Source organism: Anser brachyrhynchus, assembly GCF_964034855.1.
Source record: "Anser brachyrhynchus genome assembly, chromosome: 12".
Classification (NCBI taxonomy): Eukaryota; Metazoa; Chordata; class Aves; order Anseriformes; family Anatidae; genus Anser; species Anser brachyrhynchus.
The window spans coordinates 1,899,958-1,924,941 of record NC_137707.1 but is presented as its reverse complement, the minus strand read 5'-3'; the positions used below and the strand labels follow the sequence as shown (position 1 = coordinate 1,924,941).

The 24,984-nt window shown below is 67.1% G+C and overlaps 5 protein-coding genes across 8 annotated transcripts in view; 1 reads left to right on the top strand and 4 right to left on the bottom strand.

Annotated features, from left to right (window-relative positions):
- Positions 1-221: 221 nt before the first annotated feature.
- On the bottom strand, positions 222-4,769 carry MVD (mevalonate diphosphate decarboxylase). Its single transcript, XM_080551911.1, has 10 exons — positions 4,613-4,769; positions 2,263-2,333; positions 2,041-2,155; positions 1,822-1,962; positions 1,529-1,728; positions 1,345-1,419; positions 1,023-1,241; positions 798-913; positions 575-683; positions 222-452 (listed from the first exon to the last, which is right to left on the bottom strand). The coding sequence occupies exons 1-10, from the start codon at positions 4,680-4,682 to the stop codon at positions 372-374; spliced, it is 1,197 nt and encodes a 398-aa protein (XP_080408037.1). The 5' UTR covers positions 4,683-4,769; the 3' UTR covers positions 222-371.
- A 1,489-nt stretch (positions 4,770-6,258) lies between these two features.
- On the bottom strand, positions 6,259-9,564 carry SNAI3 (snail family transcriptional repressor 3). Of its 2 annotated transcripts, XM_080552180.1 has the most exons (4): positions 9,124-9,564; positions 8,305-8,546; positions 7,447-7,860; positions 6,259-7,233 (listed from the first exon to the last, which is right to left on the bottom strand). In XM_080552180.1, the coding sequence occupies exons 2-4, from the start codon at positions 8,453-8,455 to the stop codon at positions 7,052-7,054; spliced, it is 747 nt and encodes a 248-aa protein (XP_080408306.1). In that variant the 5' UTR covers positions 8,456-8,546; positions 9,124-9,564; the 3' UTR covers positions 6,259-7,051. The 2 variants fall into 2 exon arrangements, with proteins under 2 accessions (XP_080408306.1, XP_080408305.1); XM_080552179.1 differs by having other exon boundaries at positions 8,305-9,564.
- A 128-nt stretch (positions 9,565-9,692) lies between these two features.
- On the bottom strand, positions 9,693-18,131 carry RNF166 (ring finger protein 166). The gene is given in 7 exon segments (XM_080552178.1): positions 9,693-12,784; positions 13,495-13,602; positions 14,026-14,140; positions 14,373-14,485; positions 15,325-15,481; positions 17,922-18,068; positions 18,070-18,131. Coding segments are annotated over 7 exon segments (753 nt in total). The 5' UTR covers positions 18,117-18,131; the 3' UTR covers positions 9,693-12,718.
- Positions 18,127-22,811, top strand: CTU2 (cytosolic thiouridylase subunit 2). The gene is made up of 15 exons (XM_080552175.1): positions 18,127-18,287; positions 18,404-18,478; positions 20,088-20,166; positions 20,238-20,297; positions 20,383-20,443; positions 20,541-20,650; positions 20,742-21,031; positions 21,103-21,238; positions 21,334-21,465; positions 21,585-21,676; positions 21,746-21,837; positions 21,926-21,977; positions 22,092-22,158; positions 22,248-22,306; positions 22,395-22,811. The coding sequence occupies exons 1-15, from the start codon at positions 18,202-18,204 to the stop codon at positions 22,462-22,464; spliced, it is 1,461 nt and encodes a 486-aa protein (XP_080408301.1). The 5' UTR covers positions 18,127-18,201; the 3' UTR covers positions 22,465-22,811.
- The window catches only part of PIEZO1 (piezo type mechanosensitive ion channel component 1 (Er blood group)), a 23,625-nt gene continuing 21,384 nt past the window's right edge, over positions 22,744-24,984 (bottom strand). For all 3 annotated transcript variants that reach the window (XM_080552163.1, XM_080552164.1, XM_080552165.1), the window contains 7 exons: positions 24,725-24,913; positions 24,538-24,630; positions 24,275-24,447; positions 24,079-24,201; positions 23,910-23,989; positions 23,636-23,834; positions 22,744-23,548 (listed from right to left, as the gene is read on the bottom strand). In XM_080552163.1, the coding sequence (XP_080408289.1) occupies positions 23,299-23,548; positions 23,636-23,834; positions 23,910-23,989; positions 24,079-24,201; positions 24,275-24,447; positions 24,538-24,630; positions 24,725-24,913 (1,107 nt within the window). In that variant the 3' untranslated portion in view covers positions 22,744-23,298. The remainder of the gene's footprint in view (positions 23,549-23,635; positions 23,835-23,909; positions 23,990-24,078; positions 24,202-24,274; positions 24,448-24,537; positions 24,631-24,724; positions 24,914-24,984) is intronic.

The following is a 24,984-nucleotide window of genomic DNA, read 5'->3' as shown; positions in this document are numbered from 1 at the left end:
CACACCCCTACCGATAGACCACGCCCCTTTCCCATAAGCCACGCCCCCTGCCGATAGGCCACGCCCCCTACCGATAGGCCACGCCCCCTGCCGATAGGCCCCGCCCCTTGTGTCCTCCCCCCCCCCCCCCCCCCCCAGGACCCCACTGGGGGTCCCTGGGGACCACGGGGGGGGGGGGGGTCGCGTCCCGAGCGCCCCCCAGCAGCGCACACCGACACGGCTGCAGCCCACAACGCTCTATTTGCTCAAAAAGGGTCAAAATCAGGTCCCGGAGGGGCTGTACGCCCCCTCCCCCCCCCCATGGCGGGGGTCCCCAGCGGGGTGCCCCCCCATGGGTGTCACCGGTGTCCCCCCCCCCCCCCCGCCGGTGCTCAGGCCGTGCGTCGGGGCAGCCCGTCCGCGCCCAGGAGGTGCTGGTCGGGGTCCCGCAGGAGCTGGGGGCCGGGGCCGGGCTGTGGGGACAACGGGGGGGGGGGCGTCAGGGGGCGAGGCGGGCACCGGGAGGGGTGGGGGGGGGTCCCCATAACGGGGCTGGGGTCCTGCCCCCCCCCCCCCAACCCCGTCCTGCCCGTACCTTGGTGTGCAGGATGTACCGCACGGCTCCCGGCACCGGCTCCGCCACCACGGCCGCCGCCAGCTCCTCCGGCAGCGCCGCCGTGCCCACCGGCAGCCCCCGCAGGAACCTGCGGCACGGCCGGCGCTCAGCACCGCGGCGGGGCGGGGGGGCTCGTCGCCAGCCCCTGGCCCGCTCCCGGTACCGGTGATGGAGGTTTTTTGGGGGGGGGGGTGACCCTTACCGGTCCCCGTTGGAGGCGGGCGGGAAGCTGCGCCTCACCACCGCCACGAACTCGTCCACCGTGTCCTCCAGCGCGAAGATGACGGCGTTGGGGCCGGCGTCGAAGGTGTAGGCCACCTGCCCCGGGGCAGGGACGAGGTCAGTGGCCAGGATGGGACCCTCGGGGCCGGTAGGGACGCGGTCAGCACCGCCGCGCCGTGCCGGGACCCCCGGGTCCGCCCCGTACCTTGGTGCGGCCGTGGTGGGCGTTGTAGCGGTGCGCCAGGGCGATGATGGCCCGCGAGACGTCGTTGAGGTAGAAGATGGGGGGGAAGGTGTCGAGGCAGGTGGCGTGGAACTGGTTGCTGTCCTGCATGGTGAGCTGCCCGAACCCCTCGAAGTCCCGCTCCTGGATGTGCCGCGCCATGCGGGACAGCCGCTCCGGCACCACCGCCTCCGCGCGGTGCTGGGGGGGGGAACAGCGCGGTCACCTCGGGGACACGCGGCCCCCCCTTGGGACCCGAATCCCCCAACCCTGAGCCCCTTGGCTGAGCCCTTCCGCCCCCTACCTTCAGCAAGGGGCTGGTGTCCACGCTGCTCTGCATCCCCGCCGTGCTGCCCACCGCCTTCTTCTCCCCACTGACCTGCGCGGGGACGGGGACCGTGAGCCACGGGCGCCCCACGGCGGGTGGGAGGGGGCAGGTGCCAGCCCCGCGCGGCACCCCCCCAGGTCCCCAAAACCAACCCCCTCACCACCAGGATGAGGACGCGCAGCTCCGGCCAGTGCGTCTCGGGGGCCAGCTGCTGCGCCACGCTGTCCCTGCCGTCCGGCCGCTCGCCGCGGTGCCACTGCACGAAGCCCCCCAGCATGCTGCGGCAGGCGCTGCCCGAGCCGCGCCGCGCCACCTCCGACAGCTCGCCCTCCACGCCGTACAGCCGCGCCAGCGCCGACACTGCGGGGATGTGGGGAGGGTCAGCAGGGACGCCGCGCCGTCCCCGGGCACGGCAAAGGGGACGGGGCGGCGGCGTTGTCCCCGCTCACCCACCCAGGCAGGCGTAGCCGGCGGCCGAGGACGCCAGCCCGGCGGCGGTGGGGAAGTTGTTCTCGGAGGCGACGTGGACTTTGTAGGAGAGGTTCAGCGGGGACGCGTCCTCGTCACCGCGGCGTTTGCGGGCCAGGCGCCGCACTGTGAGGTGACAGGGTGGGAAGGGTGAGGGGGGGGCCACAAGGACGTCCCTCCGTGCCCCCCTCCCCAAATACTCACCCTCCCGCAGGCAGGCCTGCAGCCGGGGCTGCGCCGCGTCCACCTCCTCCCCGTTCAGCCACAGCCGGTCCTCGGTGAAGTCCCGGCTGGCGGCGGCCGTGGTGGTGGTCCTCAGCTGTGCGGGACGGGGCTGAGCCAGGGGGGCCGGCCCAGCCCCGCTGCGGGGGTTTTGGGGGCAGCGGCCCCCCGGTGCTGGGGGTGGGGACGCGGCCCCGCACCCACCTGGTCCTGGTGCAGCGTGACGCTGAGGGACGAGTTGATGGGCAGGATCAGGTCGGTGTCGCGCTTGCCCCCTGTAAGAGAGGTGGAGGTGGCACGGTGTGGAACGGCACGGCTTGGTACCGCTCAGCTTGGCGTGGCATGGTATGGCTTGGTACGGTATGGTACAGCTTGGTATGGCATGGCTTGGTATGGTATAGCTTGACATCGCACAGCGTGGCACTGTACTTAGCATAGCACGGCACAGCTTGGTACGGCACGGCATGGCATTGCACAGCGTGGCACTGCTCAGCATGGAACGGCACAGCTCGGCACAGCGTGGCGCTGCTTGGTGTGGCATGGTACGGCTTGGTACGGTACAGCTTGGCATTGCACAGTGTAGCACGGCACAGAACGGCTTGGCACGGCACACCGTACTGCCTGGTATGGCACAACACAGCACAGCACGGCTCGGCACCACTTGGCATGGCACGGCACAGCTCAGCACAGCTCGCCATACTGCCTGGTAAGGCACAACACAGCATGGCACGGCTCGGCACGGCTCGGCACAGCGTGCTATACTGCATAATATAGCACAGCACGGCTTGGCACGGCTTGGCACGGCTTGGCACGGCTCGGCACGGCTTGGCACAATGTGCTATACTGCATAATATAGCACAGCACGGCTTGGCACGGCTCGGCACGGCTAGGCACGGCTCGGCACAGTGTGCTATACTGCATAATATAGCACAGCACGGCTTGGCACGGCTTGGCACGGCTCGGCACGGCTCGGCACAGCGTGCTATACTGCCTAATATAGCACAGCATGGCTCGGCACGGCTCGGCACAGCGTGCTATACTGCCTGATATAGCACAGCACGGCTCGGCACGGCTCGGCACGGCTCGGCACAGTGTGCTATACTGCATAATATAGCACAGCATGGCTTGGCACGGCTTGGCACGGCTCGGCACGGCTCGGCACGACTTGGCACAGTGTGCTATACTGCCTAATATTGCACAGCACGGCTCGGCACGGCTCGGCACGGCTCGGCACGGCTTGGCACAGTGTGCTATACTGCCTAATATAGCACAGCACGGCTCGGCACGGCTCGGCACAGTGTGCTATACTGCATAATATAGCACAGCATGGCTTGGCACGGCTCGGCACGGCTCGGCACAGTGTGCTATACTGCCTAATATAGCACAGCACGGCTCGGCACGGCTTGGCACGGCTCGGCACGACTTGGCACAGTGTGCTATACTGCCTAATATAGCACAGCACGGCTCGGCACGGCTCGGCACGGCTCGGCACGGCTTGGCACAGTGTGCTATACTGCATAATATAGCACAGCACGGCTCGGCACGGCTTGGCACGGCTCGGCACGGCTCGGCACAGTGTGCTATACTGCCTAATATAGCACAGCACGGCTCGGCACGGCTCGGCACGGCTCGGCACGGCTCGGCACAGTGTGCTATACTGCCTAATATTGCACAGCACGGCTCGGCACGGCTCGGCACGGCTCGGCACGGCTTGGCACAGTGTGCTATACTGCCTAATATAGCACAGCACGGCTCGGCACGGCTCGGCACAGCGTGCTATACTGCATAATATAGCACAGCACGGCTCGGCACGGCTCGGCACGGCTCGGCACGGCTTGGCACAGTGTGCTATACTGCATAATATAGCACAGCACGGCTCGGCACGGCTTGGCACGGCTCGGCACGGCTCGGCACAGTGTGCTATACTGCCTAATATAGCACAGCACGGCTCGGCACGGCTCGGCACGGCTCGGCACGGCTCGGCACAGTGTGCTATACTGCCTAATATTGCACAGCACGGCTCGGCACGGCTCGGCACGGCTCGGCACGGCTTGGCACAGTGTGCTATACTGCCTAATATAGCACAGCACGGCTCGGCACGGCTCGGCACAGCGTGCTATACTGCCTGATATAGCACAGCACGGCTCGGCACGGCTCGGCACGGCTCGGCACAGCGTGCTATACTGCATAATATAGCACAGCACGGCTTGGCACGGCTCGGCACGGCTTGGCACGGCTCGGCACAGTGTGCTATACTGCCTGATATAGCACAGCACGGCTTGGCACGGCTTGGCACGGCTCGGCACGGCTTGGCACAGCATGCTATACTGCCTGATATAGCACAGCACGGCTTGGCACGGCTTGGCACGGCTCGGCACGGCTTGGCACAGTGTGCTATACTGCCTGATATAGCACAGCACGGCTTGGCACGGCTTGGCACGGCTCGGCACGGCTTGGCACAGCGTGCTATACTGCCTAATATTGCACAGCACGGCTCGGCACGGCACAACACGGCTCGGCACGGCTCGGCACGGCCCCCCCGCCCCGCACTCACAGTACTTGATGACGGCGATGTTGACGGGCGCCGTGCAGGTGACCACCGCCGGGCCCCGCTCCTCCGCCATCCCGCCGCGCTCCGAGCCCCGCGCCCGGCACCGCGCCGCCCCGCCCACCGCCGCTCGCGCGTGGCAGCCCCGCCCGCCATTGGCTGCAGCCGCAGCGGCCGGGCCCGGCCGACCAATGGCAGCGATCGGACCACGGAGAGGCCCCGCCTTCGGCCCGCCCAGCCCCGCCCCCTGACGGCATGAAGCCACGGGGAGAGGGCGGCGCCATCTTAGGGCCGGGAGGGCGGCGCGCATGCGGGGTGGGGCTGTGTCTGCGGCCTGTGCTACCAGTGCGACCAGTGACCATTTCCGGGTGCTCCCAGCGCCTCCCAGTGACACTGTCCCAGCGCCCCCAGTGTGCCATACCCCAGTGCCGCCAGTGCCCCATCCCTATACCCCAGTATCAGCACCAGTGTACCCAGTTTGCTGTACTCCCAGTACTCCCAGTCCAACCAGTCCCCAGTGCTCCCAGTGTGCTCTGTGCCCCCTGTATTCGTACACCCCGCTTCTTCAGTGTCAACTCCAGGTGCTCCCAGTGCATCCACACTCCAGTGCTCCCAGTATCCCCATTGCCTAGTACCTCCATGCACCACCACTCCCAGTTATTCCAGTGCTCCCAGTGCCCCCAGTGCTCCTACTTACCCCAGCACCACCCCAGTACTCCCAGTACACCCAATATGCCAATGTTCCCAGAGCTTTCAGGGCCCCCAGTGCTCCCAGCATCCCAGCGCTCCCAGTTCCTACAGCACCTCCACAGCCCCCAGTGCTCCCAATCCACCAGTGCCTCAATATCCTAGAACTCCTCCAGCGCTCCCAGTGCCCCCAGTGCCCCCAGCACCCCACCCCATAGGGCTGGCAAGCAGCGGGAGCCCCAGTATCCCCCAGCTGGGCCCCACTGGTGTCCCCCCCACCCTCCCGAGGGTATTTTTGTCCCCCGGCCGATCGCTCGCAGTGGAAAACATCCCGCACGTCCCCGTGCCCGGAGGTGACGGCAGGCACACGCCTGGCACGTGGGTGACACCGTGGGGACAGCCCTGCTGCTGGGGGTCCCCCCCCCCCAAAAAAACCCACTGGGGACTGAGGGGGCAGCATCCCCCTTCTCCATAGTGGGGACATTTGGGGAACCCCTTTGCTGTCACAGCGGGGGCTCCCCGCTGGCACCCATGGGTGCTGGCAGGCGCAGCGGGGGCCATCCCGGGGTCCAAGCAGCCCCCGCCCCCCCCCCACCCCCAGGATGTATAAGCATTTTCCATGGGCAAGGGGAAGGCACGCGGCTATTTTGGGGTGTGGGATTCTTTCCCCTGCCGCCGGGACAGGTGGGGGCCTGATTTAGCAGGGCTGGGCTGCAAATAGCACGGGGTGGATGCGCGGCTCCCTCCTGCTGGCACCCCCCCCCAAAACCGTCCCCACCTCCGCCCCTCCCCTTCCCCAACCCACCAGGGTGACTGGGCTGTCCCCAACACTGTGGGGTGGGGGGTGGGGGTCCCACAGACCCCAGCCATCCCCCTGCTGGGGATGCTCAGGGACAATTTCGGGGTCCCTGGGGGGTGCGTGGGTACACAAGCCAGCGGTGTGTCCTGTCCCCCCCGCTCCTCCCCAAAATACTGCAGCATCCAGGCCAGAAGTCCCTTCCTGCACAGGGGGCTGGGGGTGACAGCCCCCAGGGGCACCCCGGAGCACACAGAGCCCCCGTGCTTGGGTTACATCCATGATCAGAAAAATACAATCTCCCTGCTCCTATTTTTAGGGCTTCCAACCAAAAAGTGGCCAGGGCACGCTGCTTGCACATGGCTTGCCCCCCACACCCCTCCACAGGACAGACCCCAGCCCAAAAAGCCACCGAGTCCCCGGTTTTGGGGCTCGAGGCCAGCCGGGGACACATCCATGGGGACACAGTGGCGTCCCCGTGACCCAGGCAGGGGAGGCGAGATGGGGAGGAGGGTGCCCTGGGTGGGCAGCCCCGGGTGGATCCTGCCCCGTGAGGCCATGCACGACGGGACCAGATGCTCTGGTGCTGGGGGGACACGATGCCAAGCAGCACGGCAGCGACAAGGGACAGCCTCGCCACTCACACCCGCGGTGCCCAGCTCCGCTTTTAATGACTCCGCAGACGAAAGCCCAACAACCCTTCCTGGTGCCCGCAGCACGGGGCGGGGGGGCACAACCAAGAGGTTCCTCCAGGCCTGGGGGCCGTGGTGGAGGTTTTGGGGAGCGGCACGGGGCTTCGGTGACGTGCAGGGGCCATCCAGGCAGCGCTGCGTGATGCTCTCCGGTCCTTCTTTGGGGCACAGCATGGCACGGTGCAGCATGGCATGGCACGGTGAAGTATGACCCGGTGTGGCACGGCACGGCGCAGTGCTCGCTGCCCTCTCCGGGTGCACGGGGGGGGCTCAGGCCGCCCCGCAGCACCCCCCGTCCTCGTGCCGTGCCAGCAGCGACATGCGGGAGAAGGTCCTGGCGCAGGCGCGGCACCGGTACTTCTTGACGCCCGAGTGGGTCTGGAGGTGGGCGCGGAGGTTGGAGCGGTCGGCGAAGGCGCGGCTGCAGTGGGGGCAGGCGTAGGGCTTCTCCCCTGTGGGACACCCGCTCAGGAACCCACAGTCCCAAATCCCACCCCAGACCCCCCCCCCCCCCGTGCACAGCCCTGGGATGCTCCGTGGGGATGCTGGGTGTTGGGAGCCCGCACCCGCGGAGCTTTGTGCACGAGGGGAAACTGAGGCAGGGGACTAGGGGATGGGGATGGCAGAAGCAGCGAGCACCCGGGTTGGGGGGGGAATATCCTTACCTGTGTGGGTGCGGAGGTGGCCCTGCAGCAGCCAGGGCCGGGAGAAGGCTTTGCCACAGAGGCCGCAGACGCAGGGCAGGGTGTGGGTGCGGATGTGCATCTTCAGGGCGCCCAGGCTGGCGTACGCCCTGGCGCAGCGCGCGCAGCTGAACCAGCGCCGGGGCGGCCCCGGGAAGGGGCGGCAGGGCCTGGGGACCCCCGCCTCGGCCGCCCCCCCGAGCCGGTTGAGGGTCTGGTTGTCCTTCAGGGGGGTGCCCGGGCTGCGGGTGCCTGCGGGGTCCGGGGGGCTCTTGGTGTCGGGGGGCAGCGGGAGGGAGAGGCGGGCGAGGAGGTGGCCGTGGTCTGGCAGGCGGGTGGTGGAGGGGGGTGCGGGGCTGAGCACCCCCCCGCAGGAGGAGCACGAGCCATCGAGTTCTGGGGGGGACAAGGCAAGGGGTGAAGGGTGGGGGCTGTCCTGGTCACCAGAACCCCCCCCAGGGTTATCCCTGGCTGGGGCTCATCCACACCCAGTCCCCCCCACCCTGGTGCCCACCCCTATGCACTGCAAACTGGGCAGAAATGGTCCTTCCCCCCCCCCCCCCCCCAAAAAAAAAAACAGGAATGGGGATGCCACAGGCACCCCCAGCACATCTGGGGCTGGATGTACCAAAAACCTGGGCGTCCCCTGGGGCACCATGGCACCCAGCAACCAGCTCCAGCCCCCCCAAATTAGCACGGGGACCCCCATGCGGGTGGGGAGGACGGGGTACGTTGGCGGGGAGGGTCCTGCGAACCCACCCCTGGGAATTCCCCCCCCCCCCCCCTTCCCCAGGCACCAATTCGGATCCGGGGTCCCGGGGGTCCCCAGGGCAGCCTTACCGCGGGCGTCGAGCCGGCCGTAGTTGGGGACGCGGGTGCTGGAGGGCTTCTTCACCAGGAAGGAGCGGGGCATGGCGGGGCCAGCAGGCGAGCTCCGTGTCCCCCCCGTTGCGTCCCCTGCCGTGTCCCCGCGGGCGCCAGCAGGTGCCATAAGGCCCCGGGCTCATTAGCATGGGCAGCCCCCGGGGAGCCCCGGGGCCAACCGCTGCCCGAGGGCTGGCCTTGGCCGCCAGCACGCCCCGCTGCAGGTGCAAGGGACCGTGGTGGGGACAGCCCCGTCCCCCTGGCAAGGCCACCCTACACGTCCCACGGATGGGATCCCACCGCCCACAGCATCCCCCTGGGTCGCAGCGGGCATTGCCCCTGGGTTAGGGCACAGCCTCGGTTTGTGCGGACCCCCCCTCGCCCTGGGTGCCCCTTCTCCCTGCACGGGTCCCCGTGGCAAACCTCACGGGGGCTGGTTGGGGAAGGGTCGGTGAGCAGATAAGGTGGCCACTCAATGTTATCAGCCCTGGCCATTGTGTCCCCGAGTCATTTATTACCCCGGGGGTGATAGCTGGGGGGGGGGACACACGTGTGCTGGGGCAGGAGCCACGCTCTGTGGCTCTGTGAGGCCAGAGGCAGCCCCAGCACATGGGCGAGGCAGAGCTCTCCGCTCCCCGCAAACACCGCTCCGGGGACCAGTTCACCCCAGTTTAACACCCACCACACCCCCAGGCAGCCCAGTGCGTGGCGCAGACCCCAAGCTCACCCCCCAGCGGGGAGCAGCCCTCGGGTCCAGCTCCATCCCTGGCCACCCCAATGACCCTGGGGGCTCACCGGTGAGGTCTCTCCTGCCTCCGGGAGCTGCAGCAACGCGTCTGGCCCGAGCAGGGCACGGGGCGAACCCTCGTGGGGCTGCACGCAGCCGGTGCCCGTGCCGGAGGAAGCGACTGGGCGAGAGGCAGCCCGTCCGCGCTGCGTCCCTGGGGAACCCCTGCCGGCTGCGGGGGCGCGGAGCCAGGACCCCTCCCCGGGACACCCGGAGCAGGGACACCCGCTGCTGCGCTGCCCTGGCCTGCGCCCAGCAGGGCTCCGGGGCTGGCGCGCGGTGCCAGCCACGGGGACAGCACCTCCCGCGTGCTCCTGCGGGCGCCAGGACCCGCTGCCAGCGCCGGGTGTGCAGTCACGGGGCTCCCGTGGGGTAGGGCGATGTGACGGCACCGCCAAACCCTGCCATTAACAGCAGCGGTTAACGAGGCAGGGGACGGGGCCATAAAAACGGAGGGAGCAGCCCAGGTAAGGGACCTCGGTGGCGTGCACCCCCCCAGCCCCGTCCCAGGGGACCCCAGTGCTCCCCGCTGAGCCTGGGTCCCCCGCGGGGCACAGAGCGCACACCGAGACCGCCCGTGGATGAAACCGCCTTTATTGAGAAAAATGGCTTGCTACAAATACATCGTTGATTTTTCTTTTTTTTTTTCTTCTTCTTCTTCAAAAAACCGGTACGTCTCATTAAAAGTTCTAGTCCTTATGCAAAAAGTCGGGGGGAGCACTAACGAGCACAGCCGGCGGCGCACCCGGAGCCCCGGCAGGGTCAGACCCAGCCCCACGCCAAGGGGGCGAGAGGCAGGAGCTGCCTGCACAGCCTTAAAGTGCTTTACGAAAGCAGCCGTTGCTGCCCCTGCTCTGACACTTCTGGGGCAAAAAGGAAGAGGAGGAGGGAGACAGAGGCATTCGCGGTGCTGTCCCAAATCCTCCGGTGCAGGTAGCATGAGCTCCATGGAGAGCAGCACGGACCAGAGACCTCTAACCTGAGAGTCCCAGCCAAAGAGGGGACGGGGAAACCCAGCTGGGTCCCTTCCAGACGCCCCTGCTCCGTCCCACTGGGAGCAGGGGAAGCCCCCAGGCTGGGCAGGTGCTGAGGACGCGGTGCTGGTAAGGGAAGACCCCGTTCCTCCCTGCTCCAGGGAGGGAGCAGAGCAGCCCCAGCCCTTTCCCCGGGGGGCAGTGAGTGCTGCCCTCTGCCAGGGGAGCAGACGGTCTCCGTGCCTGCCCCAAAGGGCTGCCAGCGGCACAGGGGAGACCGAGGACCCCAAAACAGGAGCCCGAGGACCCCAAAACACTCAGTACTACTTATAGTAAAAAGACAGTATTGCTAGAGCAGAGCTGGAGGGAGCCAGGACTCGGATGAACCACGAAAGGATGCTTCTCTGAGCGGGGATGAGGACGGCAGGCGAGCCCGGGGCACGCCAGAGGCACAGGCACCCCGCAGCCCCAGGGCACAGCAGTGGCACGTCCCAGCAGCACCCCGACCTTTAGGAGGACGCTGGGGTGCAGCCCCGGACAGCCACCTTGGGGTCCCCCGAAGCATCCCTTCAGTGCACGGGGTGGGGGGCTGCTGCCCTCCTGAGCGCTGCCCAGCCCAGGTGTGCAGATGTCACCTCACTGCCCCCATATGGGTAAGTCCCCGTGAGCCTTGGTCCCCTTGTTGGTGCCATCCCAAAGGGCGGCAGGGTGCCTGGGCACCGCGCGGGGACTGCGCAGACACGGCACCGTGCTTTGCAGCTGCTTTCTGCCACGTTTGGTACGGGGACGCCACGGCACATCCCTCAGATCAGCATCTGCCCGGACGTGCCCCATGCCCGGGGAGAGGGACACGCAGTCCCGCGATCCCATTTCGGGGGACAAGACGCTCTGCGTTAGGCATCCCGCACAGCCCCGCGTCCCCACGCGCCCGTGGGACAGGCACAGCACCGTCCGGCAGCACCGAGCCCGCAGCTGCCCTCCGGATCTCGCCCACGGCCACGTCCAGGGACATCGCAGAGCAGCCCTGCCTGCAAGGGTTAGCGCTGCTGCCGCGGGAGCCAGGGGCTGGAAGCCGCTCGGTGAAATCCTTTCCTGCCACGCTCGATCTCCGTGGCCAAGGGCTTCCAGTAGCGCTGCAGTTTTGGAGGAAAAAATCAAACTTGGGTGATTCCCAGCAGAGCTTGTGCAAGCCCGGCGGGCTGAGCCCCTTGTTCCTGGCTCTCAAGCAGCGCTTCTTGTTTAATTACAAGCGTCTGAGGGATCAGCCGGCAGAGAGAGGAAGGAAATCCAGCCCTCAGCGTTACGCCAGCGCTCAGAGCCCAGAGCCCTGCCAGGAGCCAGCTACGAAGAGCTGCTCCAGCCGCCGAGCCCGGCGAGAACCCGCAGAGCCCGGCCACGGGTTAGCAGCTCGGGGACTGCAGCGGAGCAAGCGGCTCTTGGAGGACACAAAGGGGGCTGCTTGTCCTCCACGAGGCAGCTCTCGGCGCGCCGCTGCCCGCTCCCCTTCCCGCGGAGGAGCCGTGGGGCTGGCGGTGCTGAGCGACGAGGTGCTGGCCACCAGCCGCAGAGAGAAGCTGCCAGCAGACGGGGACAGCCCGGAGGTGACGGAGGAGGAAACGTGCGCGCTTGCCGTGGCCCGGGCAGAGTCCCACCTGCGGGCCCAGGGTCCAGCTCCTCCATCCCATCCAATTTCAAATCCACAGCGTGTTTGGTTTTCATTTTAGAGTGGTTTTTTTTTTTTGTTTTTTTAAAAATATACTTTCTTAATAATGTTCCATAAAAATACTCTCGTCCCCGGCGACGGATATTGCAGTGTAAAGAGTAACGGCTTCTGTTCCCGCTCTACAAAACGTGGAAAAGGCATCACGCCGGTTCGTATAGAAAAATGCAAGGACGCAGTTATCACAAGAGCCGGTACAAAACGAGGAGGGTGGGAGTTTTGGGAGTTTCACTGGGCGTCCGGACAGTCCACGGCTCCGAACCCGCTGCTCCCACGGGGCTCACGAGGGCAAAAGTCTTGCTCCGGGCTGCAGCCCAGCCTGCTCCTGGGCTGTCCTGCGGGAAAAGGAGGCAGCTCCCTCCTGCCTGCAGCGTGGGGGACGGGACAGACCGGCGGCTCCAGAAATAACCTCGTAGGGTTTAAAAAAAAAAAACAAAACAAAACCGCTCCGTGCTGTTCTCTTCCTTTTCAGAAAAGGACGTGGATGGGTGTAGTTTAGAACGAGGGCGCTTCTGCATAAAACGCATCGCAGTTTTACGTGCCTATCGAACTGCAACAAAGAGCATGAAGACGAATGGTGCCAAAAAGCATCTAATAATAAATAGATCTGGGTACAGGTATACGCTCCGGATACGGATACGAGATGCCGAGCCGAGGAAGGATCCCAGCCCTTCGGCACGGACGCCTCTCTCCTCCCGGCAGCGACGTCTCTGCTCACTCACCGCTCCACCATGACGCCGAGGCGCCTCCACCTTCTTCACGGAGGTGGGATCAGCCCGGAGAGAAGAGGGAAGAGAGGCGGTGGGTCCCGGGGGGGCCACGAGCTCCGTGCCTCCCCAGCAGGAAGGTCGAGTGTGCAAAAGGGGCGCGAGAGGGGGTCCGAAGCGAAGAGAAGCTCCGCAGCAGCCCTCAGTTCTCGGAGAGAGACAGAGCCAGAGCAGCCTGCAGTGCTGCCTCCTCGTCGATGTTGTAGTCCTAAAAAAAGAAGGGTTGGTCAGGAGAGCTGCCTGCTGGCAGACAGGGCCGCGAGGTCCCAGGAACACCGCGCTTTTTGGGGTACCCCGTATTTGTGCCCCAGTCCCCCTCCCGCCTGGGTCAAACCTCCTGACGTCGCCCCTGCCCTCAGACCCGGCAGCAGGCAGGGATGAAACGGAGCTACCTGAGAAACCAGGGCCAAAGGCAAAGCTCTCTGCAGGGCCGCAGGCTTCTCTAGCACCCCAGGCAGGTTACACGACATTAATCCCTTCCTGAGCTGCGGGTACTTCTCCGTAAATAGTCGGAGGTTCCTTTTTCTGAAATCTTAACTAACTAATCCGGGAGGCTAACAAAATCACCCGCCGGGCCCTGCGAGGCTGCAGGATCGCACCCCTACCACACACAGAGGGGCTGCAGCCCCGGGAGGACGACCCCTGCACTCCTCTCCTCGTGTTTCCCCACGCGAAGCCTCAAAGAAAAGGGCTTTTGTGTTACAGTTCCTCAGGGAAAGAGTTTAACGGAGCACATGGAAAAAAAAAAAAACATCTTCAGAGAGAGAGATAACGTTTCTCTGCTCCTCCTGGGATGATTTTTTTTCTGGGTATGTGCCTGACAGCGAGCAGCTTGAACACCCAGGAGCTCTGCCAAGCTCTACGCGCGGTGTGTGGGACACGGGGAAGGTGACTGCTCCGCTTCGCAGCCATACTCACCACGAAGGTGTCGTAGGAAAACTTGTGCCTGTGGAGGAGGTGCTGGAGGAAGTTGGCGCTCTTGTAGCTGGGGTCCCCCCAGGGCATGGCCGAGCACACCGGGCACACCTGCGGAGGGCAGGGACAGGGGAACGGTGACCCGTGGGCACAGCCCCCACCTCCAGCTCCCCCGGGGTGCTTTGCCGTGCGGGTACAACACGTGCACAAAGCCTTCGGCGCGTGGCCAGGCTGCTTTTAGCTTGCTGACAAGTTAAATGCATGTGTACGAGCACCCCTGCGATGACCCCAGAGCTGCGAGCTCCCCACCTCAGCAGGGGTGGGGAGAGCAAGCCCAGCGCCAGCGGGTCGCAGGCACAGCGGGACTGAGGTGGCTCGTTCCATCAAAAAGATTTAAAACCAACAAAACCAACTCGAAACCCAGCTGTGCTTTCCGTCCAGCAGCAGCTCCGCGTGCTGGTGGCACAGGATGCAGGATCTAGTATCGTATATTTGGATTTCCAGGGGTTACGCCCCCGCCCCAGCCCCGCTCACCACTTTGTTGGGGTCGTTGCGGTGGTTCTCCATGCAGTGCTTCACCAGCTCCTGCTGGTCCAGGTTCCGGGCCCCGCAGTACGGGCACACGAACGTGGAGCGATTGGGAATATTGCTGCAGGGAGCGAGGACAAGCTCAGACCCCTGCGAAGGGCCGGGATCGACTCCTTCCAACCTCACCCAGCCCAACCCTGATGCCCCCCTTTCTGCTCTCTCCCCCCTGCCCACGGGAGAAGGCAGACCAGACCGTTCCCACCCCAGCCCACGCTTGGATTTTAGGGCTTCTAGTGAGGATGGATGGGAACGTCCGCGCGGTTTGCACTTCCCTACGCACCACACCACAGTACCTGGGGATAGGCTGGGACGTGGGGACAACGGGGACGAACTTGGGGCAGTTGGCCATCTGCTCCTGCACCTTCGCACAGGACGAGACGTGAGACCGCATTTTGGCTAGGGTCACCTGGAGAAAAAGGAGAGAAGAAATGTCCTGAGGTTACAGGAACGCCTCCCCCTGCCAGGCACAGCACCGGAGCCTCACGCAGCACCGGAGCCTTTGCACGCCCGAACCAGGGCATTTTTGGCACGCTTTGGCCGACCAACATCAGAGCAAACTCTGGTCTGCAGAGGACGACCCACGTCGGTGTGGAAATGCTGCACAGCCCCTCCCTCCTTGCAGGACAGGGAGATTTGGGGTTGCACGCTCCCTGCACGAGTCCCCAGGGTTTGTACACAAGAAGTCAGCCGGGCTGCGTTACTGCAGCGCTAGCTCCATTTTCCTTCCCAAAAGAGGAACTGCTGACAGGCGCTAACCCCACGCTGCTCCGGCACCACCACGGGGGAACGTTTCTGGGTCCCGGCCAGGCAGTTACAGGAAAATCCCCAAAGTTAACGGAAGGCAGAGAGGGCAACAACCCAGCCCGTGGAGACGCACCATGAATCACAGCATTACAGCCGGCCCCAGAAGCGCCCCAGACCAAACCGCCCCGGGCCACGTCTGTTCCCAGCTGCTGGGATCACAGCACCTTGAGCAAGACCCAAGTCCTCACCCTCGCTGGGAGCAGCAGAGCTGGTTTGTCTCGGCCTCTCCTTTGCTGCAGGAAAACCTCAGCGTGCGTTTGAAGGTCCCCACTAATAACACCTCCAGCCTGCAGCCGGGAAGGCGCTCCTCCAGCCCTGCACAGCCCCGCTCACCTCAGGCGGCAGCAGCCCTTCCCCCGGGGGCCACCAGGTCTTGCAGGACAATTTGGGGACGTGCTGAGCACGGGACGGGGACAGGCAGCCCCCCCTGCCCGCTTTTACCTTTTTGCTGCAGCCTCTGCAGGGGGCCTTGTAGGACGAGAGCTGCTTCTCCACGCTGGAGGCCTTCTCCACCTTCTTGGGGTCGAACGGCATGCGGCAGAGCGGGCAGAGCGGGGACGGCACCTGGAGGCAGGGCTGCAGGCACTCCCCGCAGAACCTGGGGGGCACGGAGAGAGCGGGGAGTGAGACCCCAGCGCCGGGGGGCAGGACGGGGGGGGGGGGCTCCCAGGGACTCCTGCACGCCTCGGGCAGCCCCAAAACCCAGCGAGCAGTATCTGCGTGGGGAGGAACTACCCCGGATGGCAGCTTGGGAGGGGGTGCGGGGGTCCCGGGGGGCTCCAGAGGAGCCGTTCTGCTGCTCGTCCTCCGGCACCGCACGTGCAGCAGCCGCTTGGAGGCCGAGCTGCGAGCGGAGCGGCACAGATCGGAGCGGAGCCGAACAATAACGGCGCTGAGCACGCAGGCGGCGAGGAACAAAGCCAGCGAGGGAGACGGAGCGTTAGAGCCCGGCTCACCTCCTCCCGAGGTCCTGATGCTGGCAGGAGCACGGATGAGAAATCAGAGCGGCGGGGAGGGAGCGCACGAAGCCGCGCGGAGGGGAGGGCTGAGCGCCGTGCCACCTCCTTCCCCCGGTGCCACCTCCTTCCCTCCATCTCCTGCAGTCCCACGGCCCCCCCAAACTAAACTGCCCGGTGTCCCCGTCACCTCCCCAGCCCAGGTCACCGTAACGAGGGCACGGGGTGCTGCTGGCCTGGCCCCTGATGAACGGCAGCAAAGTGCTTCCCGGCATGGACGTCACCGCCGGGGCTCCCAGGTGGCCCCGTGACACACTTAGGGCCCCTGCTGCACGCAGTGTGTTTGGGGGGGGGTTATTGCAGTGAGGGGTCCCCTCCTCCAGCCCCCTAACCCCCAAAAGGCTGGGGAGGAGGACGGGTGAGGCCAGGCCGTGGCACCAAGCAAAGCCACGTCCTCGACGTGTGACCGGGGTGGCTCGGAAAGCAGCTGGAGAAGGGCACAGAGGTGGTGTCAGGGGAGGGCTGCGGTGATGGGTGCCCCCAGCTCCCTGTCGGGTGCCCCCAGCTCCCTGTCGGGTGCACCCAGATCCCTGTTGGGTGCCCCCAGCTCCCTGTTGGGTGCACCCAGATCCTCGCTGGGTGCCCCCAGCTCCCCGTCACAGTGCCCCAAGCCCTCCTGCCCCACAGCACCATATCCCCAGCACCGGTGGCCACGGCAGCTGGGGCGCAGCTTGGCCACTGCGCGCTGCTGTGGGTGTTGGGATTTCCACCCCGAGACCCCCAAGCAGAGGGGCTGGGGAGAGGAAGGAGCCTGGGGCACACCCCCGGGGCACCCCCTGCCTCCTCCTCTGCTCCAGGGGGGGGGAGCAGCAGGCCTGGGGGGTGGGCGTAGGATGGGAGGGGGGACCCCAATACTGGCTGAGGGCCCTGGTGGGGTACGAGACGTGGGATGGGATGGGGATGGGGATGGGGATGGGATGGGATGGGGATGGGATGGGATGGGGATGGGGATGGGGATGGGGATGGGGATGGGGATGGGGATGGGGATGGGGATGGGGATGGGGATGGGGATGGGGATGGGGATGGGATGGGGATGGGGATGGGGATGGGGATGGGATGGGGATGGGGATGGGGATGGGATGGGGATGGGGATGGGGATGGGGATGGGGATGGGGATGGGGATGGGGATGGGGATGGGGATGGGGATGGGGATGGGGATGGGATGGGGATGGGATGGGGATGGGGATGGGATGGGGATGGGGATGGGACGGGGATGGGACGGGGATGGGACGGGGATTGGACGGGGATGGGGATGGGATGGGGATGGGGATGGGGATGGGGATGGGATGGGGATGGGATGGGGATGGGACGGGGATGGGACGGGGATGGGATGGGATGGGATGGGACGGGGATGGGGATGAGGATGGGGATGGGGATGGGGATGGGACGGGGATGGGACGGGGATGGGACGGGGATGGGGATGGGATGGGGATGGGGATGGGGATGGGGATGGGACGGGGATGGGACGGGGATGGGACGGGGATGGGGATGGGGATGGGGATGGGGATGGGGATGGGGATGGGATGGGGATGGGGATGGGGATGGGGATGGGATGGGGATGGGGATGGGATGGGGATGGGGATGGGATGGGGATGGGGATGGGGATGGGGATGGGGATGGGATGGGGATGGGGATGGGGATGGGGATGGGATGGGGATGGGGACGGGGATGGGGATGGGGATGGGGATGGGGATGGGATGGGGATGGGGACGGGGATGGGGATGGGATGGGGATGGGATGGGGATGGGATGGGGATGGGGATGGGGACGGGGATGGGGATGGGGACCCCGGTTCCAGGCAGGGAGCATAACGGGGTCCCAGCAGGGATTCAGGACGCAGGGCCCAGCGCCAGGCGATCCACGAGCTGTGCCACGAGCCCAATCCCCAGCCGGGAACCAGGACACGGCTCCCAAGCCCGGCTGAAGCCCGAGCTGGGGACCCCGATCCCCCGGTCCCCCCGGTCCCCCCGTTACCCCCGGTCCCCCCGGTCCCCCCGCATCCCCCCGCTGCCCCCCTCCTCACGTATGCCCGCATCCCGCGATGCCGACGGCGCGGTGGAAGACCTCCAGGCAGATGGGGCAGCTGAACTGCGCCTCCAGCGCCTCGGGGCCGCCGGGGGCCGGGGGGGGAGGCGGCGGCGGCGGCGGCGGGGCCCGGGGGGGGGCCGGGGGGGGCCGGGGGCCGCTGCGCCGCCGCCACCAGCAGGCTGCGGAACATGGCGGCGGCGTGACGTCACCGCGCCGTGCGTCACCGGGACGCGGCCGGGAACGGGGCCGGGAACGGGGCCGGGAACGGGGCCGCCATGTGCGAGGCGCCGGGAGGCTGCGGGGGGTGCGCGGTGGGATCCGCACCGGGACCGGCGCGGCGCCGTCCTGCCCCGGTGTGCAGGTGGGAGGCCCCCCCCCGGTCCCGGTCCCGGTGCCGGTGCCGGTGCCGGTGCCGGGGGCTCGGTTCGCTGCCCCCCCGTGCCCCCCCCCCCCTCCTGACAGCCCCGTGTCCCGCAGCCAGCCGCGGCCGTGCGTGAAGTGCGGGGAGGGCGCCGCCGCCGTCGTCATCCGCGTCGGGGATGGGTTCTGCCGGTGAGGGGACCGGGGACATGGGGACCGGGGACATCGGGACCGGGGACATCGGGGCTCGGGGGCGTGGGGCCAGGGGGCGTCGGGTCTGGGGCACGTGGGGACAGCGGGGCTCAGGGACATGGGGTCTGGGGACGTCGGGGCTTGGGGACATGGGGACTGGGGACATGGGGACCGGGGGACATCGGGCTTGGGGACATGGGGACTGGGGACATCGGGGCTCAGGGACAAGGGGTCTGGGGACATGGGGGCTTGGGGACATGGGGACTGGGGACATGGGGACCGGGGACATCGGGGCTCAGGGACAAGGGGTCTGGGGGACATCGGGGCTTGGGGACATGGGGACTGGGGACATGGGGTCTGGGGACATGGGGTCTGGGGACATGGGGACCGGGGGACATCGGGCTTGGTGACATGGGGACTGGGGACATGGGGTCTGGGGACATGGGGGCTTGGGGACATGGGGACTGGGGACATTGGGCTCGGGGACATGGGGTCTGGGGGCATCGGGGCTCAGGGACATGGGGACTGGGGACATCGGGGTCTGGGGACAGGGGAACCAGGGGACATTTGGGCTTGGAGACATGGGGACCAGGGTCATGGCATCTGGGGACATCAGGGCTCAGGGACATGGGATCTGGGGACACTGGGCTTGGGGACATGGGGACTGGCGACAGGGGGCCTGGGGGTCATGGCATCTGGGGACATCAGGGCTCAGGGACATGGGGTATGGGGACATTGGGCTCGGAGACATGGGGACCAAGGACATGGGGTCCAGGGACATGGGGTCTGGGGACATCGGGGCTTGGGGACATGGGGACTGGGGACATGGGGTCTGGGGACATCGGGGCTCGGGGACATGGGGTCTGGGGGACATCGGGGCTTGGGGACATGGGGTCTGGGGACATGGGGACCAGGGGACATCGGGCTTGGGGACATGGGGACCGGGGACATGGGGTCCGGGGACATCGGGGCTCAGGGACATGGGAACTGGGGACATCGGGGCTTGGGGACATGGGAAGTGGGGACATGGGGTCTGGGGACATGGGGACCAGGGGACATGGGGTCTGGGGACATCAGGGCTCAGGGACATGGGATCTGGGGACATTGGGCTCGGGGACATGGGGACTGGCGACAGGGGGCCTGGGGGTCATGGCATCTGGGGACATCAGGGCTCAGGGACATGGGGTATGGGGACATTGGGCTCGGAGACATGGGGACCAAGGACATGGGGTCCAGGGACATGGGGTCTGGGGACATCGGGGCTTGGGGACATGGGGACTGGGGACATGGGGTCTGGGGACATCAGGGCTCGGGGACATGGGGTCTGGGGGACATCGGGGCTTGGGGACATGGGGTCTGGGGACATGGGGACCAGGGGACATTGGGCTCGGAGACATGGGGACCAAGGACATGGGGTCCAGGGACATGGGGTCTGGGGGACATCGGGCATGGGGACATCAGGCTTGGGGACGTGGGGTCCGGGGACACGGTGACATCAGGGTCTGGGAACGTGGGGTCTGGGGGACATCAAGGTTCAGGGACATGGGGTCTGACGACATTGGGGCTTGGGAGCGTGGGTGCTCAGAGCCGTGCCACGGTGTCCCCGCAGTGCCTGTTTCCGCGAGTACTTCGTGCACAAGTTCCGCGCCATGCTGGGCAAGAACCGCGTCATCTTCCCCGGAGAGAAGGTACGGGGGGGGCGCGGGGGGGTGCACGGCGGGCACCCCAAGGCTGGTGACTGTCCCCGTTGTCCCCGCAGGTGCTGCTGGCGCTGTCGGGCGGGCCGGCGTCCAGCGCCATGCTGCGGCAGGTACAGGAGGTGAGAGCGGGGCCGGGGGGGGGGGGCTCGGGGCTTGGGGGGGCCGGGGGCGCAGCGCAGCCCGCTGACCCCGCTGCTGTGCCAGGGGCTGAGCCGCGAGACGGCCAAGAGGCTGCGCTTCGTGCCCGGCCTCGTCTACATCGATGGTAAGACACGGTCCCGTCCCCATCCCCGTCCCCGCTGCGGGGCCGTGCCCCTCCCGGGGGTGCCCCCCTCGCCCACCCACGGGCGGTGTGCCCGCAGAGGGAGCGGTGTGCGGGCAGAGCCCGGAGCAGCGGGAGCAGAACCTGGCCCAGATGGAGGCCCTGCTGCAGGAGACCGGCTTCCCCTACTACCTGGCCTCGCTGGAGCAGGTAGGGACGTGCTGGGAACGAGGGGGGACACACAATGGGGACGGGGGGGGGACATGCCCGCCTCCACCCAGCACCCCATCTCTGCCCGCAGGCCTTGGAGCTGCCTGGCTCGGTCCTGCGGCGGGGGCCGGGGGCGGCCGGCGAGCCCTGTCCCTCCTACAAGGTGGCCGTGGAGGGCTTCATCCAGCAGCGGCGGCAGGAGGCGGCCGACGGGGACGGCGACACCTCGCCCGCGGGGCTCAGCACCCAGCACGGACCCGGGGGGGACCCGGCAGCCCCCCGCGCCCGCCTGCCCGCTGCCACCCTCACGGCGGAGCTGCTGCGGCTCTTCGAGGCGGTGGAGACGCTGACGGCCAAGGAGGAGCTGCTGCAGATGCTGCGGTGAGGGGCTGCTCCTGCCCGGCCGGCCGCGTGGCACCCGCGGGTCTGAGCCGGTGTCGCCGTGTCCCCAGGAGCCACCTCATCCTGCACACCGCCCGCACGCGGGGCTACGCCAAGGTGATGACGGGCGAGAGCTGCACCCGCGTGGCCGTCAAGCTCCTCACCAACCTGGCGCTGGGCCGTGGCGCCTTCCTCGCCGTGGACACGGTGAGCACACCCGAGGGGGCTGCTCTGCCGTCCGGGGGTGTCCCCAGCTCGGTGGCAGTCCCTCGGCAGCCACCCACCCACCCGCCCGCCTGCAGGGGTTTGTGGACGGCCGCCACGGCGACGTGACGCTGGTGCGGCCCATGCGGGAGTACATGGCCAAGGAGATCGCCTTCTACAACCACTTCTTCGGCGTCCCCACCGTCATCACGCCGCCCCTCAGCACCAAGGTAGGGGTGGCCCCCGTTCCCTTGCTCCCAGCTGGACGCTATAGGGCAGGTGGGGGGGGCTGATTTGTAGGACCCCCCCCCCCCCATCCCAGCCGTGCGCTCTCCGTTCCCTTCCCCAGCGCCGGGAGAAGACCAGCATCCACCGTCTGATGGAGAGCTTCCTCCTGGGGCTGCAGGTGGATTTCCCGTCCACCATCAGCACCGTCTACAGGTATGGCACCCTGGGGTGGGGGGGGACACAGGCAGGGTGCCCCCGCTCACCCATTCTCCATGGCCGCAGGACAGGTGAGAAGCTGAGCGCGGCTCCCGCCGAGGCAGGCAGCGAGCTCCAGCGCTGCCTGCTCTGCCTCTGCGCCCTGGACATCGCCGGGGGTGAGTGAGGGGCGTTGGGGGGGGGCACAGAGGGGGGTGGCCGCGCACCCCGAGTGTACGACCATGTCCCCCCCTGTGGCTTTTGCAGAGGAGGAGCTGGCCCTGGAGCCCACGCTGGTCACGGAGGAGACGGGGAACGGGTGAGCGTGCGAGTGGTGGGATGCTGCGGCAGCGCTGGGGGCACGGTGAAGGTGTTGGGGACGTGGTGCTGGCACTGGGGACGCTGTCCCCACTCACCATCCCTCTCCCCACAGGCCCGAGAGCAGAGCTGCCTTCATCCCACTGCTGTGCTACAGCTGCCGCCTCACCTTCAAGGAAATGGTGAGGCACCGGGGGTGACCCCCCCCCCCGGGGACCGGGGGGCGCATTGGGGACGGGGCTCCTGTCCCCACCGTCCCGCTGTCCCGCAGGGCTCCCCCGCCACGCTGCCGCCCTACATGCGCGCCGAAGCCCAGCACAGGAGCTGCAGGTAGGGGATGGATGGGGAAGGGGTTCCCCCCTTCCTGGGGGGGGGCAGCGCACCCGCAGGGCCCCCACACTGGGTCTGTCGCTCGCAGGGCACGGATGAAGGAGCAGATCCAGGAATTCCTGCTGGAGGACGACGAGGAGGAGCCCGGGGCGAGCTGACGGGGCCGGGGGCAGCTGGGGGGGGTGCAGAGCCCCAGCCTGCTGGGGTCGGGGGTCCTGTGGGGTCGGGGGGGTACTGGAGCCACTTGACCAGCCATGGTGACACCTGGCACCCAAACAGCTGTTTTTACACCCAAATTAACTGTTTTTATAACATCAGGGGGCCAAGGAGACCTTGGGTGCCTATTTTGGGGGTGCTGGTACCCCCTGGGCATCACATCCCTGCTCCCACCCCCCCCCCAGCGATCCCAACCCCCCCTCACCCCGCATGAGCTGGGGTGGTCTCAGCTTTGTTTTTATTAGATATCTGTATAAATAAACCATTTGAATTTAAAAAAAAAAAAAAAGTCACAAGTGTTTACAGTCCAGTTGGGGGGGGGGTGCCCAGAGGGGAGGGTGTGCTGTGGCCCTGCGCCCCCCCCGGTCTGGGGATGGGGGCTATTGCTTTAGAGTTCAACCTGGTTGTGGGGCTGGGGAGAGCAGGGAGGGGCTGGCTCCTGCCCCCCCCCCCCCAGAAGCCGGGGTGCCCTGTGGGTGCTGGACCAGCTCCTGGACCTCTCCCCCCCACCCCCCCAGGCACTGGGGTGCCCATGGGGCCAGGCCCCCCCCCTCCCCAAGGAAGGCACGAGGTGCTCTCCGCCGGTCAGCCGGCTTCAAAGCATCGTGGAAAACAAAAAAAAAAACAAAAACCAAAAAGCTCCTCCTTTTAAAAGCGAGAGCCCGGGCTCGCCCAGCGCGCCGTCCTGCACCCCCCCCGGCAGGATGTGGCCCCCGCAGGGCTGGTTAAGGCATTGGCGGTGATGTCCCCGGGGAGGGGGCCGGAGCCCCTTCCCCTTATTCCTTCTCCCGCGTCCACTTGATCATGGTCTCGGGGGAGCGGTAGAGGAAGATGAGCTTGGCGTAGAGCTCTTCCTCCAGCTCCAGCTCGCCCGTCTCCCGCACCAGGAAGATGTCCTGGCACAGCTTCAGGATGCGGTCCACGCAGGGCAGCTCCTCGAACATGATGGAGTGCGAGATCTCGCTGAAGAAGCCCCGCACGAACTTCCCGATCACCAGCACGATGGAGACGTACAGCCCCATGATCCTGCAAGGGGACAGCATGAGGCCGCCTGCGGTCCCCACCGCCACCCTTCGCCCACCTCCCCGGCTCCTGTGTCCCCCCCGTACGCACCCGTAGCCGGCCAGGAAGCCCAGGCTGGGGGGGCTGACTTTGTCGTTGAAGATGACCATGGGCAGGATGTTGCCGTCGCGCGGGGGGGCGTCCTTCAGCCGCACCACCCACCACTCCAAGAAGCTGTCGCTGCCCTGCCCCGAGCCCACGCGCTCCCGTTTCAGCTGCACCTCCACGTCCAGGTAGCTGTCCTCCCCGTCTGCGGGGTGGACGGGGGGGTCAGGGCACGGCGTGGTGGCCGAGACCCCCCCCCCAGTGCGTAAAGGGGACCCACCTGGCAGCAGCTGCTTGACCGGGTTGGCTTCGGGGCCGTTGGGTGCCCGGATGTATTTGGGGAAGAGCTTGGGCACTTGCCTGCAACAAAGCGGGGGTGAGCGGGGATGTGACCACCTCTGGTGGCGTCCCCATCCCTGAGCCCCCTCCCCGTGCCTGGGGACACTCACACGGGGGCGTCGCGGGTGCCCTGCAGCAGCTGGGCCAGCTCCATGCGCTCGGGCGCGCCGGGCTGGAGGTCGGTGGTGTGCTTGTCGAAGGTGTGCTCCACCGTGCCGCCCTTCCCCAGGTCCCTGCGGGCAGAAAGGGCTCAGCCGGGGGGGGGGCTACCTGCTGCGTCCCCCCCCCCAGTGACCCCAATGTTACCTCTGGAAGGTCCAGGTGAGTCGCAGGGTGATGTCCGAGGAGCCGTTCTGCAGCTCCCGCCGCATCTGCTCCCGGCTGGGCGGGCTGATGCTCCACAGCGAGCCCGAGCTGCCCTCGATGCGCGCCGTGACGATGTCCTCGTAGCCGTACAGCGTGATGAACTGCATGGCCACCTGGGGACGGGACGGGGGCACGCGGCTCAGCACGGGTGGGATGGAAAGAGGGGATCAAGGAGGGGGTTGCTTAGGGGATTTATTTTTTACCGGCTGCCTCTCAAATTGGTTCGTCAGGGCTTCGTAGTCCTGGGGGGTGAAGGGCTGGATGGACTGCTGCTGGGCGCTCATGGTGAATAGTGGCTGTGGGGACACGTGGCATCAGCGGGGACACGTGTGGCATCGGGGGGGGGACCCCGGCATCCAGCACCAGCCCAGAGACTGCCCCCGTCCTCACCTCGTACCCCCCCAGCTTGAGGGTGACGGTGACATCGATGGGGTGGTTGACGACGCCCACCACCGAGCGCACCAGCGACATGAAGAGCAGCGGGAACCAGATGATGGCCACCAGGAAGAGGATGATGAGGCCCCCCATGCCGTACTTGACGATCTTCTTCTTCTTCTGCCCTTTGGGCTGCGGGTATTTCTGCGGGGACACGGCGCAGGGTGCCGGGGAACTGGGGGGGGGACCCGGCCGGGGCCACCCTGATGAGGACG

Excerpts from the sequence above, each read along its gene's own strand:
- SNAI3 (XM_080552179.1), bottom strand. The coding sequence starts at position 8,455 with ATGGCACCTGCTGGCGCCCGCGGGGACACGGCAGGGGACGCAACGGGG. Across the intron at positions 7,861-8,304 it reads CGGCCGGCTCGACGCCCGCG|AACTCGATGGCTCGTGCTCC; the intron begins GTAAGGCTGCCC and ends TGTCCCCCCCAG. Across the intron at positions 7,234-7,446 it reads CCACCTCCGCACCCACACAG|GGGAGAAGCCCTACGCCTGC; the intron begins GTAAGGATATTC and ends GGTGTCCCACAG.
- MVD (XM_080551911.1), bottom strand. The coding sequence starts at position 4,682 with ATGGCGGAGGAGCGGGGCCCGGCGGTGGTCACCTGCACGGCGCCCGTC. Across the intron at positions 2,156-2,262 it reads TCACGCTGCACCAGGACCAG|CTGAGGACCACCACCACGGC; the intron begins GTGGGTGCGGGG and ends CGTCCCGCACAG. Across the intron at positions 1,420-1,528 it reads TGCGCGTCCTCATCCTGGTG|GTCAGTGGGGAGAAGAAGGC; the intron begins GTGAGGGGGTTG and ends GTCCCCGCGCAG.
- CTU2 (XM_080552175.1), top strand. The coding sequence starts at position 18,202 with ATGTGCGAGGCGCCGGGAGGCTGCGGGGGGTGCGCGGTGGGATCCGCA. Across the intron at positions 20,167-20,237 it reads TCATCTTCCCCGGAGAGAAG|GTGCTGCTGGCGCTGTCGGG; the intron begins GTACGGGGGGGG and ends TTGTCCCCGCAG. Across the intron at positions 20,298-20,382 it reads TGCTGCGGCAGGTACAGGAG|GGGCTGAGCCGCGAGACGGC; the intron begins GTGAGAGCGGGG and ends CTGCTGTGCCAG.